The 20,588-nt window shown below is 37.4% G+C and overlaps 1 protein-coding gene across 3 annotated transcripts in view; it reads right to left on the bottom strand.

Moving 5' to 3' along the window:
- LOC112051371 (dynein heavy chain, cytoplasmic) overlaps positions 1-17,409 on the bottom strand; it is a 101,891-nt gene extending 84,482 nt beyond the window's left edge. For all 3 annotated transcript variants that reach the window (XM_052886544.1, XM_052886543.1, XM_052886545.1), the window contains exons 1-20: positions 17,066-17,409; positions 16,752-16,822; positions 15,750-15,952; positions 15,216-15,353; positions 14,135-14,252; positions 13,781-13,894; positions 13,070-13,242; positions 12,675-12,795; positions 12,184-12,305; positions 11,348-11,489; positions 10,369-10,476; positions 9,974-10,079; positions 9,196-9,395; positions 8,325-8,460; positions 8,106-8,212; positions 7,325-7,488; positions 6,573-6,678; positions 4,241-4,396; positions 3,320-3,499; positions 2,376-2,519 (exon numbers count right to left, since the gene is read on the bottom strand). In XM_052886544.1, the coding sequence (XP_052742504.1) occupies positions 2,376-2,519; positions 3,320-3,499; positions 4,241-4,396; positions 6,573-6,678; positions 7,325-7,488; positions 8,106-8,212; positions 8,325-8,460; positions 9,196-9,395; positions 9,974-10,079; positions 10,369-10,476; positions 11,348-11,489; positions 12,184-12,305; positions 12,675-12,795; positions 13,070-13,242; positions 13,781-13,894; positions 14,135-14,252; positions 15,216-15,353; positions 15,750-15,952; positions 16,752-16,822; positions 17,066-17,306 (2,850 nt within the window). In that variant the 5' untranslated portion in view covers positions 17,307-17,409. The remainder of the gene's footprint in view (positions 1-2,375; positions 2,520-3,319; positions 3,500-4,240; positions 4,397-6,572; positions 6,679-7,324; positions 7,489-8,105; positions 8,213-8,324; positions 8,461-9,195; positions 9,396-9,973; positions 10,080-10,368; positions 10,477-11,347; positions 11,490-12,183; positions 12,306-12,674; positions 12,796-13,069; positions 13,243-13,780; positions 13,895-14,134; positions 14,253-15,215; positions 15,354-15,749; positions 15,953-16,751; positions 16,823-17,065) is intronic.
- Positions 17,410-20,588: the final 3,179 nt, after the last annotated feature.

Here is a 20,588-nt window from a genome sequence, read left to right as displayed (position 1 = left end):
AAAAATACAGATTCGAAAAGATAATGAAATGTATCCAGAAAACGGGAGGCATAAAGAAAGCAACTAAACAATTAAATGAGAAACGCGAGTGGATACCTAATATAGAGACTGCAAGCGGTACAAAGGTCACTCGACGCTCAGATATCAACAAAATAGCAACAGATTTCTTTGAAAACTTATACTCTAGCCAAAGCACCCTATGTTCAGTAGAATTGGTGAATGACAAGGTCCCAGAAATAATGTTTACCGAAGTGGAGAAAGCAATATTAACACAAAAAAAGGACAAAGCCCCAGGATCTGACAGTATTACAAATGAATACCTATTAGAAAACAAAGACACCCTAGTACCCATTCTTACAAATATATTCAATGATGTAATTAAATCGGAGACAATCCCAGACCAGTGGACAATGTCAACAATAGTATTACTACACAAAAAGGGAAATAAGTATGACATAAACAACTATAGACCTATTAGCCTTATGTCAAATATATATAAAGTCTTTGCTAAAGTGATCCTCAGCCGCATCACTAAAACATTAGATGAATGTCAGCCAAGAGAGCAAGCAGGCTTTAGAACTGGCTACTCAACTCTGGATCACATATATGTTGTGAAACAAATCTTAGAAAAGAGTAACGAATATAATATCACCTTATACTGCTGCTTCGTAGATTACAGCAAAGCATTTGACTCACTGGAACATGAAGCAATATGGCATGCACTGAAAAATCAGGGCGTTGAGAACAAATATATAAGGTTACTAAAGAAAATTTATGCTAACAGTAGAGCAAAAATAAAACTAGAGACAGAGGGAAAAGAAATCAAGATAGGAAGAGGCGTACGTCAGGGTGACCCCATATCTCCTAAGCTTTTTACTGCTGTCCTAGAAGATATCTTTCGTCAACTGGATTGGGAAGGAAATGGCATATCTATAAATGGTGAAAACCTATCACATCTAAGATTTGCAGATGATGTTGTAATCTTTGCTAAAACAAGTAACGAACTCGAAATAATGCTGAATGAACTGGATAGCGAGAGTCGGAAAGTAGGATTGAATATGAATATACATAAAACTAAAGCTATGACAAACGGAATAAAAGAAAATGTATCCATCAATAATACTACAATTGAGTATGTCGATGAATATGTATATCTAGGGCAAACAATGGCAATGGAAGACTCAACAGGAAAAGAAATCGTCAGAAGAATAGGAGGTGCATGGAACCGTTTCTGGAGTATGAAAGAAATTATGAAAAACAATGGAATAAATATGAGAACTAAAGCAAGACTCTTCGATTCATGTATACTACCGATCATAACATATGGTTGCCAAACATGGTCTCTAACTAAACTTCAACGTAGAAAACTAGAAATATGCCAAAACTCTATTAACAGAAGTATGATGGGTATAAAACTCTCAGATAAAGTAAAATTATCCAAAATAAGAAAACATACAAAAACAAAGGAAGTAGCTATTGCAATCAAAAGACTTAAATGGAAGTGGGCAGGCCACACAATCAGAGGCAAAGAAAAATGGAGCAAAACGGTCATGCAATGGTACACAGGTCATATGCAAAGGCGAAGAGGAAGACCAAAACAGAGATGGGCGGACGAAATAAGACAGGTGGCAGGAGGCAACTGGGCAAAATCTGCAAGGGATAGGGAGTTGTGGAAAAGTTTGGAGGAGGCCTTTGTCCTAGGGGACAAACAGAATGTATATACGAACTCTGAATAAAGGCTTTTATTATTATTATTATTAATGTAAAGTACATAGTATTATTATTAATAATAATTACAATTTTTAAAACAACACATTGAACACCGTATCATCACGTTGAACAGATATATATTTAATTTTTTTTAGAATAATAGTTATATCTGTGTATATAAAGTAAATAAATTGTGTATATATTTTAGTGAAAAGACGTTTCCATTTGTCCGTAGCAAAGTTGTTACCTTAAAACATTTTGATAACAGTTTTCGTTAAATATTGGTCAGTTGTTTAACTAACTATAGCCTGTCTTCTTGACGAATCTACTTAGATTTATCATTTTGGAACTCTCTGTAAAAAGATGACGTTTAAAAAAGAACATTTTTGTGTAATTTGACTAAAAATAACATGATTAAAAAAAAGAAATGAATTATTTATACTAATAATAATTATAAAGCTGAAGAGTTTGTTTGATTGAACGCGCTAATCTCAGGAACTACTGGTCTGATTTAAAAAATTCTTTTAGTGTTAGATAGCCTATTTATCGAGAAAGGTTATAGGCTACTATTTTACCACCGTACTCTTACGGGAACGGGAACCACGCGGGTGAAACCACGCGGCGTCAGTTAGTTTGTTTAATAAAGTACATCTCGTTAAACTTACCTGAGGTTCTCCGCCCGGCTTGTGTGTGGGCTCAGCTGGTGAGTACGTATCCATGGAAAGGTCCAGTTCGTTGATCTTTCCCAACAGAGCGGCGGTCCACGCCTCGATACCGGCCTGCAGTCTTGCAGCGAGACTCTTCTCAACCTATAAACAAGTTTCAGTTAAGCAAGAGCTGTGATAGTCCAGTGGATATGATCTCTGCCTTCGATTCCGGAGGGTGTAGGTTTGAATGCGTTCCAGGGCATGCACCTCCAACTTTTCAGTGTGCATTTTAAGAAATTAAATATCACGTGTCTCAAATGGTGAAGGAAAACATCGTGATGAAACCTGTATACCAGAGAATTTTCATAATTCTCTGTGTGTGTGAAGTCTGCCAATCCGCATTGGGCCAGCGTGGTGGACTATTGACCCAACCCCTCTCATTCTGAGAGGAGACTTGAGCTCCGCAGTGAGCCTAGTATGGGCTGAAAATAATGATGATGATAATGATTTTTTTTCAAGAATATTTGCCATTTCTTTTCACTAAGAGCAATTTTCTCGTTCCTTTGCAATTAGTTGGAAAAAGACTGTGTTGGTTATGAGCAAGTGTTCATTTACACGAGCGGCAGCTGCTACCGACGACTGCAATCGACGTCTCGGCGGCAGGCGACGGTTTACAGGTTCAAAGGAGGCTTCGGCCGTGGCTAGTTACCCTACCGGCAAAGTCGTACCGCCAAGCGATTCAGCATTCCGGTAGGATGTCGTGTAGAAACCGTAAAGAGTGGAATTTCACCTTCACCTTCCATCTTATATTGCATCATCACTTACCATCCAGTGAAAAAAGCATTCGATCTTTTGATGTAATACACTAAATCAAGTGAGATTGTAATCAAGGGCTAACTTGTAGTAAATAAAAAAAAAGAAAAATAACATTTGATCTTTTGATGTAATACACTAAGCCATACCTCTTCGTCAAGGCGCTGCACCCACAGATGCAAGTTGCTGTACTGGCGCAAGGACAGGTCATCAATAGCCCGCTGGAGTCGGCTCAGTATATCCGCTAAGCTTTGCGCCGAATACGGACATGTCTCCAGCGAACGAGCGTCCACGGAAATCTGCTCCTCCACTGCTAAAAGGTCTTCCACCTAATAATATTATAGTATGATTAATGAATACAGATAATTGTCATTAGAATAAAGGCCAATTATACGAATCAACTTATAACTTATAATATTATTTAAAAAGTACGTATGGATGGCAAACCTACTTATTTAACGAATTATTTTTCTACATAGAAAATAATGAATAAAATGTATCAGCTAGAGGAGGCCTATACCCAGTGAGGGATTCTTAAAATAATTATTAGCTACTATACTAACTTGCGTAACAATTATAGCCTTCTAACATTTATTTAAGAACAGACAATTGTAAGTTGTAAGTTGTTAAGAAGTAATAAAGGCTTTGATATTGATATTGAATGTATACAGTGTATAAATATTATCAGAAATTGCAAAACTGTTAACAATTACAAATATTATGTTCATATAATTTATAGTGATTTAAGAGAGGTGCATGTATTTACGCAAACACTTTTGTGCTTATAAATTCAAGCGTCAAGAAGTTTGTGAAGTCTGAAGAATTTACGAGATCGGCCGCCCTGATGAGTTTTAGTCAGGACTACATTATTTACTTGGTTAAGTCATGAGAGACAGACATTTTACTAAAGACTACAATAAACAAAAGTTATTACCGAATAAAAGGTTTTAGTTTGCACGGACTTCCAAACATAATGGCCCTTTTTTTGGAAGTCCCTACAAAACGCCTATGTCCAGTAATATTGTCAATTGTCTGAAATGCCAATGATGATCCTCTAAAACATTACGTACCTTTTCTTGGAATATGAGCACGACTTCGCTTAGCTTCTGCACATATGGATCCAGTTTGTAGGACTCCCACACAAGAGCCATGCCTTCTGACACTTGGTTCAGTACATCACGCCGGAGCCCAGCCACTAATGGTATTATTGATGCCTTGTCGCGTATCTGAAACATTCTATATTATCAGGAATCCACTCTAATAATACCATTCATTTTTTTTAATGTTTATCAGAGTCTAGAAGAGGTTAAGAAGAGCACCATAAAACCAAAATCACAAAAATAAAGCATTGCAATAACAGATTTGATAGTTTATATTTATACTAAACTAATATACAGAAGAATTATTAAGCATCGTAAAATACTTTAAAAGGTAGAGACAGACTGGTTCTAAACACATTCTACAAAAAAATCTCGTAACTTTTTCTATTGTTTATGATATACTAATAAACCGAATCACGAAATATCGCAAAACGCTTGACATACCAAGATGGAATTTAGCAGGGAGGTAGTAACAATTAGTAGACGTCTGTTAAGAACAAATTTTGCGACAGGGTCGAAATAAGGAGTTCAAAGGGCGGACGAACTCGCGGGCGTTGCTAATACATATAATAAAGGGCCCATATACCAGTCTGTTCATACCTTTATGCAAAGTACAAGGCACATAGATTATAGAAACATAAGATTGTGCAAATAAGTTTTTTTTAATAAAACTTGAAAGAATATTATATAATTAATATAGATACATTAAAACAAGCACAATGAAATAAATCTTTGAGTTTGCGTTGTTAACATGCAGCCTATAAATAAACTACCTTCGTATGATTCCTATTATTTAGCTGCATATAAATCAAAACGTACGTGTTAGTGACATCGTTATAATATACTGGTATTTCAAATGTAGTGAATTGTAATTTCGACTAATAACAACATAACTTAATTACGTCCTATAATAAATTATGGTGCTTAAAAACCGTGTATTATATATATACAGTAATACGGCGTTGCTCGAGTCTTCGCCTACGTGGTTCAGGAGTGCGGGGTATGACGTCAGAGGAGACCAAGAGGGGAGAGAGGAGCGAGCAACACGCGTAACTTTTAACACGTTAGCTGCGGTACGAGGTCAATTAACCTCGTACCACACCACAAAATTTTAGTGCGAGGTCAAAAAACCTCGCATCGCACGGCACGAGGTCAAAAAACCTCGTATTGCATGGCACGAGGTCAATTAACCTCGTACCACACCACAGAAAGTTTTAGTACGAGGTCAAAAAACCTCGTATTGTATTGGTAAATTACTGAAAAATTAGTGCCGCAGCAAACGTGTTAATGAATGATACTAGCTTGGCAACTTCGATCGAAACACTCCCGATGCGGGAGCGGGCCGGGCGTATAGCGATGAATGAAAAACCCACGACTGACGCACCTCACTTCCCCGCACGTTTCACACCCGCGCAGTCTTTCCCCTCGTCGCCCGCATATTATGGGAGTGTCATCGACAAACTTACCAGACTATACGCGTCTACCGCCCGTTCCCCTATCCTGTGTCGTCATACCCCCGTACACCGCGCGGGTGAAGGCTCACACCATGGCGGAGTCTTCGCCTGCACAGTGCAAGTTTTCCAGGTATGGCGATAGAGGTGAGTGAGATAATATGTACATTACACATGTACATGTTTGCGACTTTTAATGAATTAATCAAGAATGTGCCTATTGCCCATACACTCTGTCGTCACACACTCGTAGTCTTGTCACCACGCGGGTGATGACTCAGTTACGTGTTTCCTTATATTTATATGCATTAAAGTCTTCCGACATCTCAGAGTCAGGGCACTCCAGTAATGAAGAAATTTTTGCATATTGTTACAAATCCTCGAACCCTAGTTCGTAACAATATGGTTTTTACTTTTACATATAAAATTACCTTACCTTTATTGATTAATTACAAGCAAATTTAATAAATAATTAAATATCCTGCTAATTTTTTATTACAAATCTGATATACTTACTTATTACAAAACTGTTATCTATAGTCCTCACAAAGAAATTATATTTCAAAAAGGTATTTTATATTTGTAAATATGAGCACTGTCTTGTAGCACTGCAAGTATTACTTCAGAATACAAAGAGTCCTTGACCACTTTTAACTGTACTTAAATTTTATTATATACTTAAAAGATCTATATTATTATAGCCCTAACTAGCTACTAACTCTTGTAATTATTGAACACCAGAAGTACTTGGTAACTCGTTGTCGAACTTCAAGGGATTTGTTTAGTTCGGAGTATCCTGACCCTGATATGCTTGAATAGACCTTAATGCTTTGTGTGTTTCATGCACGTACCTTTTCCAGAGTGCGTTCGTAAGTGCGGACGCTTTCAATAAGAGAAATAGCAAACGGATACAGCTGATTCGCCTGGTGTGCTTTGTTGACGATCGCAAGAGGTACCCTGAAAATTAATATTTATTAAAAAAAAAATTAAACCAAATACGAAATGAGTACACTGCTTCTATATCACCTTTTTTAGTTTATTTGTATGTCTATCATGGCATCTTATAAACTTTTTACTATGTTAGATAGCATTTTTTTTTTCTTTACAAGTTAGCCCTTGATTACATCTCACCTGATGGTAGTGATCATGCAATCTAAGATGGAAGCGGGCTAACTTGTAAGGAGTAGGACGAAAATCTACACCCCTTTTGGTTTTTGAACGACATCGTACCGGAACGCTAAATCGCTTGGCGGTACGTGGTAGGGTAGGGTGGTAACTAGCCACGGCCGAAAGCAGCCATAAGCTAGACCGGAACCAATTAAGATAATCTCAATCAGCCCAGCCGGAAATCGAACCCAGGACCTCCGTCTATAATACCACTGCGCCATGGAGGCCGTCAAAAGCATGTTTAAAATAATATGATATGTCAATAAGTTAAACTTTTTAAATTGAAAGACCCCCAAGTTTCAAAACACATACAAACAATACAATATGAGTTGTAAATGTGATTTTGAAAATATATATATATATATATATATATATATATACGGTCGAATTGAGAAACCTCCTCCTTTTTTTGAAGTCGGTTAAAAACAGCTCATACCTGAAACCCAAGTTCTTCAGGTTCCGCACTTCCTTGTACAGGGTGATGATTTCCGGCAAAAAGTTGACCTTCAGTTTGAGAACAGTGCCAGTTTTGCTGGAACGAGCGCGCACGGACTCTATCGCGAAGATGCGACCGGATACTCCCAAATTACGTTGCTGCACCTATAAACAATAAAAATATGTACATTAAATTATATACAGGAGGTGTGATACGCACCTCTAATAGAAAATAAGAAACAAGGTTGCGATCGTAAATCACTCCCCCAATGTGCACTTCATAAATGGGAAAATGCACTGCTTACCCTGATCTATTTTGTACAATTTGCATGTATAGTGACCTAAGACCAATTATAGAAGGACCTGTATCACACTCATAATCACAAACAAAATTGTCTGTCATTTGCTGAGGAAAACGAGCTTAGATTTAGTATATATCTTATACTAAACTAGAAGTTTTTGTCCGTTTTTTACACCATTCAACTACACAAAAAGGTATTTTTACGGAGCTCTTTAACCGACGAACACGATTACAACTATTTGACATGCATTCTATAGACAGCTTTTATAATCGCATTAGATCATTGATCATATACTTTGACAGAAAAGTAATGTATAGTGTCTGTCCTACACCCTTCATCAAGGGTTATGCTGAACTATAATTTTCTATAAAAATAGGATATTGATGCGACCGAATATCATCGTGATCATCAAGTTGGTTTATTATATTTTATTTCAAATTCTGTTAGGTTTAGCTTTACTTCTGAATGTGGATAACTAACCTTACGAGCCCAGTCATCGAAAACTTCTTGAGTGTTAAGTTTCTGACGGAAGCTGTCTCCATCTGCCTTTAGCTTCTGTCCTTCAATGTGGTTCTCCCATCCTTTACCTGTGTAAAGAATTGTAATAAATAAATTCAGTGTTAAACAAATCATTCAAATAAAACTTTTTAATTTAAAAAAAGGGGTTATTGGTTAATAAGAAAAATAATGGAAACTTACCAAGAACGTCTTCTACGCGTTTCAAGTACGCAGTCAGCTGATGGTCAATTTGCTTGGCCCATATTATGGAGCCTGCAACCGGTGGTAGGTCGCGTACTAACGACAGACGACTGCATTTGGATTGTGGGTACTGGACCTATATTGGGAAGAAATAATTTAATTATTACTTTAGTGTCTTTAACTTTGTTTAAAGTCATTCCATTCTTGATTTGTTTTTTTTATCTCTCATGCAAGACTATGATTTCGTCTTTTACACGTCGAATTTGTTGCAATGTATCTCAAGGTTAAAAATACCCGTTTCTTCTAAAAAGTCTCGAGTTCCTTAAAAATCGGCTAATGAAAATGAATTTACTCTGAACATGTCGTTTGTGTTCTTGGCCGTGCTCAGTTCGTTCGTGATTTAATGTGGACGACATGACACTGAATGAGCAGAGTTATGAGTATCTTGAGTATTTCTTGGCAGAGTTAAGTTGGTCGCTGCATAGTCGCTTCTCCTGGTCTTATAATAAGAGGGACCTGAGGCCTCGGGCGCTATTATAAAAAGGCTGACGAAGATAATAATGACAACATATAACCTTGAACTTCTCATGCAAGGCCTCGATGTCGTCCTTGACTCGCTGTATGAGCTGACTAACATCTCCTTAGCATTCTTGACAATGCCTAGCTGATCTAAGCTCCAAATCTCCTTTCTTCTAAGTCTGAGCCCATTAGAATGATAATGAATGACCTTACTTTTACCTTTCATGCAATGCTTCGCAAATCAAGTCAAGCTGGTCGCTTCCGGTTCTTCTGCTCTTATATAAGGAGACCTGACTCTTTGGGCGCTAATATAAAAAGGTTAATGAAAACGATGATGATGACGATAACTGACCTTGAACTTCTCATGCAAGGCCTCGATGTCGTCCTTGACTCGCTGTATGAGCTGCGTCTGGTACTCGCGGATGGCGCCCCGGATGTGCGGGCGCACGAACAGAGCGTTGAAACGCGAGAAGATGCGGAACATTTCATTGGCGTTCTTGGCGGTGCCCAGCTGGTCGCGAAGGTGAGCCGTGATGCGAGTCTCAACGCGATCTGATGGAAACCAACATAATAATAAAACAATTAAAACATGACAAAACTAAGTGATTATTGTCGAAATCATGCGACGCAACGCAAGACAAACTGCCCTGTTCGACTTCGAAACTAGTCAAGTATCTATACTTAATATTATAAAGCTGAAGAGTTTGTTTGTTTGATTGAACGCATTAATCTCGAGAACTACTGGTCCGATTTGAAAAATTCTTTCAGTGTTAAATAGCCCATTTATCGAGGAAGGCTATAGGCTATATATTATCCTCGTATTCCTACGGGAACGGGAACCACGCGGGTGAACACGCGGCGTCAGCTAGTACCCCGATAATAATCACGAGAACTTAAGACATGTTTACTTAGGATAGTTCAAGTTCTAAAACAAAAAATATGTAGATTATTTATACAGTAGTAAAAATAGCAGATTTAGAAGCATTGTCTTTAACTGTACGACAACACTTGTTAACTTTAAATAAAACCACCACCAAATTATTTTACTGATGATTTAACAATCCATCCCTGTCTTTAATGTATAAAATGATATAACTGTGTCTTTAACATGTTACTAAATATAGTCTTACCGATTCTATCTTCATAGCGTCGTACGGCAGCTTCCCAGGCGTCGCACCCTTCACGCGATATATCCAGGCAGTCTACTTCCTTCACATTCTCATATGCTAGGTTTACCTGTGCACATATTTTCGGTTCGATTAGGATTCAATTTTCAATCCATTTACTTTGCTTGTAGATACGAGTATCACAATCCTTCAATAATAATCAATCTTTACATTATAAACAGACAGTATTGACAGCATTCTACATGAGCATGATGATATTGTTACTACAATATGTTAACTAAAGATTCTTATTATATTCTTTCACAAATGTGCAGATGTTAATTATCACATAGATAAAAAAATGTCCCTAAATACGAGTATATTGATTAATAGTAATTATATTGTGGTGGAGTGGATACCTCAGCGATAGCGTTAGCGTCAGCAGCGTCCATGGTAAGCGAGTGCGGCTGCGCAGGCTCGCCCGCTGCGCCCGTCTCCGTAGCAGCGGCGGCACGCGGACGCAGTACCTGTACCAGTTATTAATCAAGTAATAGTTTTCTTTTTTAAGTAACCATACTTTTTTAGGGTCGAAAGGAAATGGAACAGATAGCTCATTAATAAAGTAATAGTTTTCTTTTTTTAACAGTAACCGTACTTTTTTAGGGTCAAAAAGAAACGGAACAGAAAGATTTCGTGTAATGAGTTATATCATGGTATATTTGGATTTTTTAATTTTTTGGCAAACTCATGTCGGTTGCCGGCGCTCCTTTTTTTACGATTATATTATTACGCCACTGCTGTGATGCTGTGAAGTGTTGCTCTGTTATTATGTGATAGTTTCACACTCACCATCAGGTGAACCATCTGTTTAATCAAGTGGCGTAGCATGTCTTAGAGGGGCCCTGTATCAAAATTAGTTGAGGGAGGGCAATAGACGAGCGGAAAATTACAAAAAATCTCTTTTGTTTTTGATTTATTTAAAACTCTTTCATCATAAAGTATTGTGTTGTTTACTTTTGTAATTTCTGCAGTTTTTATATTTTTTTCCCAGGAAGTACCATCAGATTAAATGATATTGTAAATAACTTTTCACAAATTTTTGCTATCACACATAAGGGGTCCCTGTATTACGGAAGCCCCGCATCATTGATTCGGCTGATACGGCGGTAGCTATAGTGCTCGCCACGGATCTTTATGTTTATGAAGTTTGCTGCGGAATGAGTATGCGCATTCGTACAGACGCGAACACTCCCCGCCCGCACCGTTTCAACGTTATTGATTCGTTGCGCAGTCATTAGTTGCTAACTTCACAAACACAATATTATCTCGTGGCGGGCACTGTAAGTCCCTGGTTTAATGTATCAACTATTACTATAAATTAAAAATATGGTTACTTACTCGGAGCATGACCGTGCGCAGCTGCTCGTGGTGTCGGCGGAAGCGGCGCATGTGCTCCATGCGCGCCTGCAGCCGCTTGTGCGATGGCGACACGCGCCACACCATCTTGAGGTGCTCGTCGCGCTTCTTTTTTACTATGTCCCTGGTAAATAAATTGACGTCATGATATACAAGCCATCGTCATCATCATCATTTGCAAACAATTTTCGGGTCACTGTTTAGCATGAGTCTCCTCTCAGAATGAGAGGGGTTAGGCCAATAGTCCACCACGCTGGCCCAATGCGGAATGGCAGACTTCACACATAGAAAATTCTCAGGTATGCAGGTTTCCTCACGACGTTTTCCCTTCACAGTTTGAGAGATGTGATATTTAATTTCTTAAAATGCAATGAGGTGAAGTCATATCCACCAGGCTATAATGTTGTCAAAAAGTAGTGTATGTAAATTAACCACATAATAATACATAAACGTCATCCCTCAGGTGTATCATGGAGTCATCATTGTATGTGGACATACTAGAGAGTAATGTTGTAGTGAAACAAAATATAAGTACATTGTACAGAAGATTTACATATAGTAAACGCTGCTTCATTCATAGTATGAAATCAAACATAAATGCAAATAATGCCAAAAATATTAGATAAATCAATATTGTAAAAAAAATATATACGGTCGAATTGAGAAACATCCTCCTTTTTTTAAAGTTGGTTTAAAAATGAATAGTATTTTTTAATAGTATGTCTAAATATTTTAAGTATGTTATTATTATTAGGTCAACATATCAGAAGTTTATAGCATATTTCCATTATTTTTTTTATAAAAGCTTAAATGTTTACCTTAAAAGGCCTTGCAGTTTCTCGTACTCATCATCCCAGCAGGAGAACACTTCGAAGCATTGCGTCATGACGCGCTCGAAGTCCTCAAATGGGATGTGCATCAATCGACGAGTTCCTAGCACCTAATGATAGAAATGCAAACTTGGTATATTTATGAGGACACAATATGTTTTGTCCTGGCAAAGACTTTCTAATTATGTTTTTTCAATTCAACAATGATCTGTTGATTCAATTACAGTTAATTTCATGTAGGATGGTGCGGGTGACAGTTCGCTTCACTCTTGAAAGTTTGCCGCGATACTCCGCGAGTATGTATTATGAATGTCATAAAGGCGACTGTCACCGTACCCATGCCATCTGAAAAACATTTTAATGTACAAATAAAACAATAATGACACTGACTGAGAATACATCGTTTATAAATCCTCTTCCTCGGTTATAAATATTGCAATTTGCCACACTAGGTTAATAAAAAAAGGTTAAAGTCATACCTTTAGTAACTGTTGACCTAAATCTCGAGAGATAGCTTCAACAAGCCTTAACCCACGTTGTATTGGGTACTTAGTTGAACGAATTTTACGCAGATGGGAAAATATTTGCTGTACTGCAAGTCTGAAAGAACACATTATTTTTAATACATACTTAGCGTTCTATTGGACTGTAGAGTTTTAGAATTAAAGTAATTGTCTTTCCATGACTCCGGCAAAAAAGAATTGCTAACTAATACACTATAATAATATATAATAAACTACATAAAAACCAGTCTTCCAAAAATAGAAAAACTATAACATTTTTTTTTAATTAAACATTGTTACACAAGTAAAATTGTGACAGTTACAGCTCAGAAGTTGTCCATTTTTATTTTTGTTATTAAGTCATAGCTTACCTTATTCTCTCAAGTTCAGTTGCGCTAAGCAAATCATTAATAGGAAAGTCTTTCATCAGGGGATTATAGTCAGAGACTGTGGCAAGAGCCTGTTTGAGACCTGTGTCTGTATCAAATGACACAATGGGGTGGAACCTCTTGCCATACTTGAGAATATCCAATGTTAAGGCAACCTGAAATATAACAATAGATAAGTGGTTATAGTGTATATAAATTTACTTTTGAAACTTTGTTTAACAAGTATGTTTAAATAAGAATATTAAATAGTTTTTGGAGTTTACTCCTTAAGAATCGATTTTTCATATAAATAGCCCTCGGTATAAAAAAAATATGGGCAGTAAAATTCGATGAACGAACGACAGCATTACGTTTTTTTGCATAACCTATTCTTTTCGCTTTTTGGGCGTAGGTATTTAGACGTACATAGTGTATGCTGCAGGGCAACATACATATATTTAGACAATATGATATGATTAGAGTCAATCTGAAAGAGTAAACTCCATTAGTGGAGCTTTTTCAAACACACTTTTTTCAAATAAGTTTATTTTTTAGTTTAGACCAATCTTTTGTGTGTCTAATTAATAGTATGTATAACAAAATATTTCACTTGTATAAGTCAGATATTATTATATTGTAATATATTTAATAACAGAATGTAATTATAATGTTGCATTAAACATTTTATATTTGAACAAATAGAAATCCACATACCTCAATGCTTTCCCTCTTCTCCTGTATACGATGAAGTGCCCTTTCAAGATTGAGCCAAAACGAAATCTCTTGCAGAGCTGTACCATTGGATGGATCTCTGTCTAATTTTGTAACCTAAAAATTAAAAATTGAAATTTATTAAACAACATAATTCATAATAATAATAGTAATAGTATATGTCAAACTTCAAGATTGCCCTGAAAAAAAGGCACAATTTACAAAAATTGTAATTGTAATACATAAAATTGGTTGAATTCTCTGTGAAGTTCATCATTTGTCCAACATCTGTTGTGTGAGGAAAATTGATGTATCAGCAAATTAAGAATAATTAAAAATAACTGCTTCTATACAAACCTTTTGTATTTCTTTAGTCCAGCGATTAACACCATTTTGGAGTTGGTTTAGGAAGGTGGAGTCTTCCACTTTGTCGCCAAAATCCGCTACACGAGGCTTGCGCCCTTCATCTGCGGCTCTAAATAATATAACAATATTGTTATTAACACACAAGTTATAATAGACTCTTTGTGATAGAGCTTGCCCAATAGAATATTGCCACTAAGTTATGACCCAGACTAAGGCTTAGTTCGGGCTACTTTAGTATTTTAGTCAATTTTTGGGCGATAAATCCAAAATTGTTTGTACTCGACTAAAATACTAAAGTAGTCTGAACTAGGCTTAACAGCTTTGCTGATCTGCACGTGATACTTATCTGACACTTAAATAAACTGGAAGAGCATAATTTTTGTATAAGTTACAGTAAAATCCTCTCATTATATGAGACAAGATTTTGAGCTTCAAAACTGCTTGTTGGCTTAGGGTGGTTGTATTTGCTGGCTGGGCTGTGGTAGCTTATGAAACATTCCCATAGCCCAGTCATCAGGGGACGAGTCAGAACACTGTGAGGTTTTAGTTGGTTGCAGTCCAACATAGCCTTTTCTCTCTGTGGCAGGAAGGTATAAATAAGGTATCAAAAAAAAGGGTTATATTTACTCCACAATAATTCTCGTTTTTATGATTTACTCTGTCAATTTAAAGCAATCATGCCTGATGGTAAGAAATGTTGCATGATGCTCAAGGTAAAATGTGCTTTCCAAAAAAAGAAGAAGGGGATTACATATTTTTTTCTGTGAGTATTAAGGATGAGGGAACTAAACAGCTTAGTATGTTTCCAAGGGATAACAACGAGTACAGTGTAGTGGTGCAGATTACTGTGATACTTGCAAATCCTTTAAAAGATTGATTGAAAATATTGCTCTCAATCTTTTATAGAATTATTGCACCTCTATTGGTTAACAGTATGTCTCATTTTCTTCAAAAGTTATATTATTGACACATGTTGACCTGCATTTGAATTGATCGTCAGATGGTGACATAGGCGTAACCATTAGATAACGAAGAAAGTTATAGTAACACATTTCTGCTTTCATATTGGTACCTTTTAATAACAGCAGCAACTAAAGGATGGACCGGGAGTGTTATTTCGGGGATGTCAATATTCTGCTGCAAATGCAGCAAGCCCATTTCTAACTCTGCAATCTTCTTTTCCACTGATGGTGCCATCTTGTCTCCATCCCTGAGAAAAATGGTGAAGTCACAACAAATTGGAGATAAAAGCAAGTTATTTTTCAAACAAATGGAAGCATAATAAATCTTTTGCTGAAAATTAAACATGGTGAATAATGGAAATGTAAAAATGAATATTTTCAGTAATAACCTCATAAAAACAGCAATTAAACATGGGTTTCTAGTTCTAGTAGTAATAGTGGATGTACTGTTCCATTTGTAGAATCTTTTAATTTAATAACTCTTTTTGATCACTGTGCACATCACATTTAGCACAATATACAACAAAGGGGCAATGTAGCATGGATACCTCATTGAATATATTTTTTCATGTAGGTATTAGTATATATAATCAAATAGACACAGCAGGGGCTATTAGTTTATAATTATGTTTAATAGAACTAACCTATCAGCTCTGCCGCTTTCCTTGACATAACTCTTAAAGAAGGGTGCCATGGTTTTGCTGATGAAAGCATGGAGAGTTTCATATGGTGAGCCATCAGACAGATTGATTAGACGCAGTTGACTGTGGATGGACTTGTCAGCTTCTATGACGGAGCCACGCTTGATGCAGACAAGTGCTGCAACATGAGGCGATGTAAAGTGCACCTGTGAACAAAAAAAGCCCATTTGTTTTATCTAAGTTTTGACGGCCTCCGTGGCGCAGTGGTATGCGCGGTGGATTTACAAAACGGAGGTCCTGGGTTCGATCCCCGGCTGGGCAGATTGAGATTTTTTTAATTGGTCCAGGTCTGGCTGGTGGGAGGCTTCGGCCTTGGCTAGTTACCACCCTACCGGCAAAAACGTACCGCCAAGCGATTTAGCGTTCCGGTACAATGCCGTGTAGAAACCGAAAGGGTTGTGGATTTTCATCCTCCTCCTAACAAGTTAGCCCGCTTCCATCTAAGACTACATCATCACTTACCATCAGGTGAGATTGTAGTTAAGGGCTAACTTGTAAATAATAATTATAAAAAAAAAAATCTGTATTGTTCTATTTCCAAATTGGTGATGATACCTCATCAGAAAGAGCAGTGTTGGTTGACAATGGAGTGATCTGATAAGATGTTCAGAGTATATGATCAAATTAGAAATGTGCAGATCTGCAGAATAACAATAAACAGACACAATATTTATAGATGTGGTGTGTGAGTTGATGGAAATTGGTGCTGGAATGGTGACTTCATATCTAAAAGTGCAATGTTGGTCAACCACGGCTGATATCAATGATGCATGCAGTTCCAGCTGTGTTTTCCATAGTGTTCAAAAGTCCTCACATGAGGCCATGTCCAGCTGTGGAGTTGCATGGATAAATGTTGAATCAATTTTTTTTAAATGATAGGTATGGCCCTGTATGGGATAAGTAAATATTTTGTTAAATGTAGCTAAGTACATTAAAAAAACAAACCTCATTGCTGATTTGGTACGAGACAGCTTCCTTTTCTTCTTCACCCTCTGTGGGCTGTTCGCTTTCATCTTCTGTAAATTAAGACAACATTTCACATCTAAAAAAAATACTGATTATAAACATGAATTTAACAATACTTATAAATGCATTAATTTTGTAAAAGTTATTAACACTCTAACTTTAGAAATGCAATTAAGGTGTTGTTGAATAGAGATGAGTAATCAGTGGAGGGTAGGATACTTACACCTAATTTGCATAACACGTCAATGCAGCAAAATTAAGAATCACAAGAAATCGATTATATTTAAACTAACCTTTCAGTGAAAACCTCTGGACATACAACGACGACACTTGCGGGTCAGTTATGAATTTCCTAATGCATTCCTGATTCACTTTGTCGTCGAGTGCAGCATTTAGTGCCGGGGGAACTATGTCATCCTCAGGCAAAAGTACCGTTGCAGCTCGACGCAAGTAATTCGCAAAATCTTGGAAATCGACTACAACTACGTTTTGCGCCTCCGGGGCGTTTTCGCTCCCGTCGAGGGAGTCTCCCATGATGTTATGGGTAAATTACAACTTTCTAATATGACTAATTTTAGTTAAAACACCGACGGACATCTGCAGCCGCAACAATCAATGATTTCTAATTTGACAGTGACAGATGACCACAGTTGGTTGACACTTGACAGCCAGTCCGCCTTCGTAGTGACAGTTATTTTTTTAAGCTAATTGCGTCACGGCTCTGGATTCATGGATAGCACTGGCTAGATATGCTTTTATTGACGCTAGGCCGTAGACGAAAAAACGAATAGACACTGATTTTATGGCTGTAGATGTGCTTTTATTGACACTAGGCCGTAGACGGAAAAACGAATAGACACTGATTCTGTATATGTTTTTTTTATGCTCAATTTAATCAAGTGGTTTATGTTAAAAATAATATTCTTTTGTCACGCTTATAGATTCTACTTCCAGGGATCGATTGATCTAAATTCTATATTTGGTATGAATAATAATACTATTTGTGCTCATTAATCATCTATTTAACTAACATTGTTTTGCTTAGTCAATTAAATAATAATGATAATAAATAATTACTGATTTCATTTTATCATTATCAATCCATGTTCGGCTCACTGCTGAGCTTGAGTCTCCTCTCAGAATGAGAAGGGTTAGTCCAACACGCTGGCCCAATGTTGGAGGTGCATGCCCCAGACCGCATTCAAACTCACACCGTCCGGAATCTGAGGCAGAGGTTATATCCACTGTGCTATCACGGCTTTCGTTGATTTTATTTACCTAATAAGTAATATTATTGAAATACAGCTTTGACACTAATTGTTCCTTCATCAGGTTGCCCTGGCATAGGCCTCCTCCAGACACTTCCTTAGGTGCTTCCTGCTGTCTGTTTGAGGTTATCCTCCCATTTCTGGCAGGAGCGACCTCTTTTCCTTCTTTTAGTCATATGATCATCGTTAAATAGACGAGTTGAATGAGCTATCACACGTATTTTTATTCGCGGTATTATACACTGTTAACACTATTTGAACTATTAACAAGTTTTGAAACATATTGATCGGCCTATATTAAACGTTACAGTGTTAACGTTATGTGTATAACAAAAATCATTTATAGACCTATACAAAAGTCTTTGAATCCCTTTTTAGATGAAATCTGTATACATAACTAGCAGATTTTATCAAAATACCGGTTTAGAAAGCAACTGCAATAAATGTAGGTACCAAAATAAGACACAATAAAGTTTCCGGTTTTGTATTCCGGTTCGGTGGCTGACACTTTTGCTCCCTTCTTCGTTATTATTTTTGGGAATTCGTGGGAACGTGGGATGATTTGAGTTGAGCTTGCTTGTGTGCCTCCATAATCATGATCATCATCATCTTATCAGCCGATTGACGTCCAATGCAGGGCATAAGCCTTTTGTAGGGACTTCCAAATATCACGATACTGAGCCACCTGCATCCCTACGACTCTTGCGAGCTTGATGAAACATCGTGAGGGAACCTGCATACAGAGAATTCTGCCAATCTACGCCAATCCGCATTGGGCCAGTATGGTGGACTATTGGCCCTCTCATTCTGAGAGGAGACTCGAGCTCAGCAGCCGAATATGGGTTGATAATGATAATGAATAGTACCAATAAGATTTTGTTGTCACCACGTTAGTCACGTTACCCTTATCATCAGTCCATCAAGACGTAGTTTTAAAGCGCTCATTGTGTTATTATAAAAAAAGGTAGGTATATCTTATCTGGGTATCGCAGGTTCTATGAGTATAACACGTATACTACTTGTCATAAAAAAACATTGTTTAGTCTTTCAAAAATATCATAGACACCTAGCTCAACGATACTTTTACTTCCTATTATTTTCAATCAAGTTGCCTTCCGTTGCTTCGGTTTATCCATCACAGTCGACAAAAAATCTGCCTCTATCAGTCTACACAATCGTTATATAGACCTTTGGTTAATATTCAACTTAAACTAAAGGGACTAAAACATGTTTTGGATTGAACGGCAAAATGTACGATGGTGAATATCGGCAGTGCAGGCTATAAAAGAAGTGATTCGACGAGCGTTTCGTCAGTTTACAAGCCCGCTATAATAAGATATAGGACACTCTATCACCCTGGAAGTCTTTATTATGTTCACTGAAAGTTGGATAAAACTAGGTAGCTAGGTATCCTAAAACTTTAATCAGAGATAAGAATTTTTGTACGCCACTCGTTGTGAAAAGGTAAAATCAATTAAAAATTGCTATGATGAAACCAACACGGAACGAAAGATACTCTTATACCTTTTTTTATTCATTTGGAGTTTATTGGAGTTTACTCCTTATGAATCGATTTACTTATATAAAGCCCCGGTATGAAAAAAATATGGGCGGTAAAATTCGATTAACGAATGACAGCGTTACGTTTTTGTGTGCAACCTATTCTGCGCACCTTTCACCGTGCGCTGCCGCCAATATTGTGCACGCTGTTGGCGGGCGTGCACGCCGCGGCCTGCTGCTCCTCGGTTGCGCACCTTTCACTTTTCAGGCGTAGGTTATTGAGATGTAGGTACATAGTGAATGCTGCGTCGAAGCTGACACACAATTTTTTTTAATGTTTTCAATTTAGCCCTTGACTACAATTTTACCTGATGGTAAGTGATGATGCAATCCAAGATGAAAGCGGACTAACTTGTTAGGATAAAGAGGAAAATCCATACCCCTTTCGGTTTCTACACGAAATCGTACCGGAACGCTAAATCGCTTGGCGGTAGAAACCGCCGAAGCCTCCCATCAGCCAGACCTGGACCAATTAAGAAAACCTCACAGCCCAGCCGGTGATCCAACCCAGGATCTCCGTCTTGTAAGTCCACTGCGTATACCACTGCGCCACGGAGGCCGTCAAAACATAACGTGTACCTAAGAACTTTCCAATCTAAGAAAATCCTGGGTGATCATCGTGCTACGAAACCTGCCGTCGGTAAAACTTGGACATTCCTGCCGTTTTCTGCCGGTTATCGGGTTCATTATTGGTAATTGTAGTCCACAATCAAATCTCTATCTACTCTAGGTGTAGGTCACTACCCCTTGAACCAGCAAAACTATGATTTATTGCGGCTTCTTCGGTTAGACCTACAACTATATTATATTACTGTTTTTAGACAGTTTGTCATGGAGTATCTCCGCCTCATCATCTAGACATGCTTCTTATTTTCCTGAAAATAAATGATTTCGTTTCGTGCAATTTATTTTGGTCACGCACCGCTCGAGCTTTCGGGTCACGTCGGTTAAAGGGGTGAAGCCGTAAATTCGTCGAATTTTTGTAATA

This window comes from Bicyclus anynana, chromosome 17, assembly GCF_947172395.1.
Source record: "Bicyclus anynana chromosome 17, ilBicAnyn1.1, whole genome shotgun sequence".
NCBI lineage: Eukaryota > Metazoa > Arthropoda > Insecta > Lepidoptera > Nymphalidae > Bicyclus > Bicyclus anynana.
The sequence above is the reverse complement of the archived record's forward strand: the minus strand, read 5'-3'. Positions and strand labels throughout refer to the sequence as shown.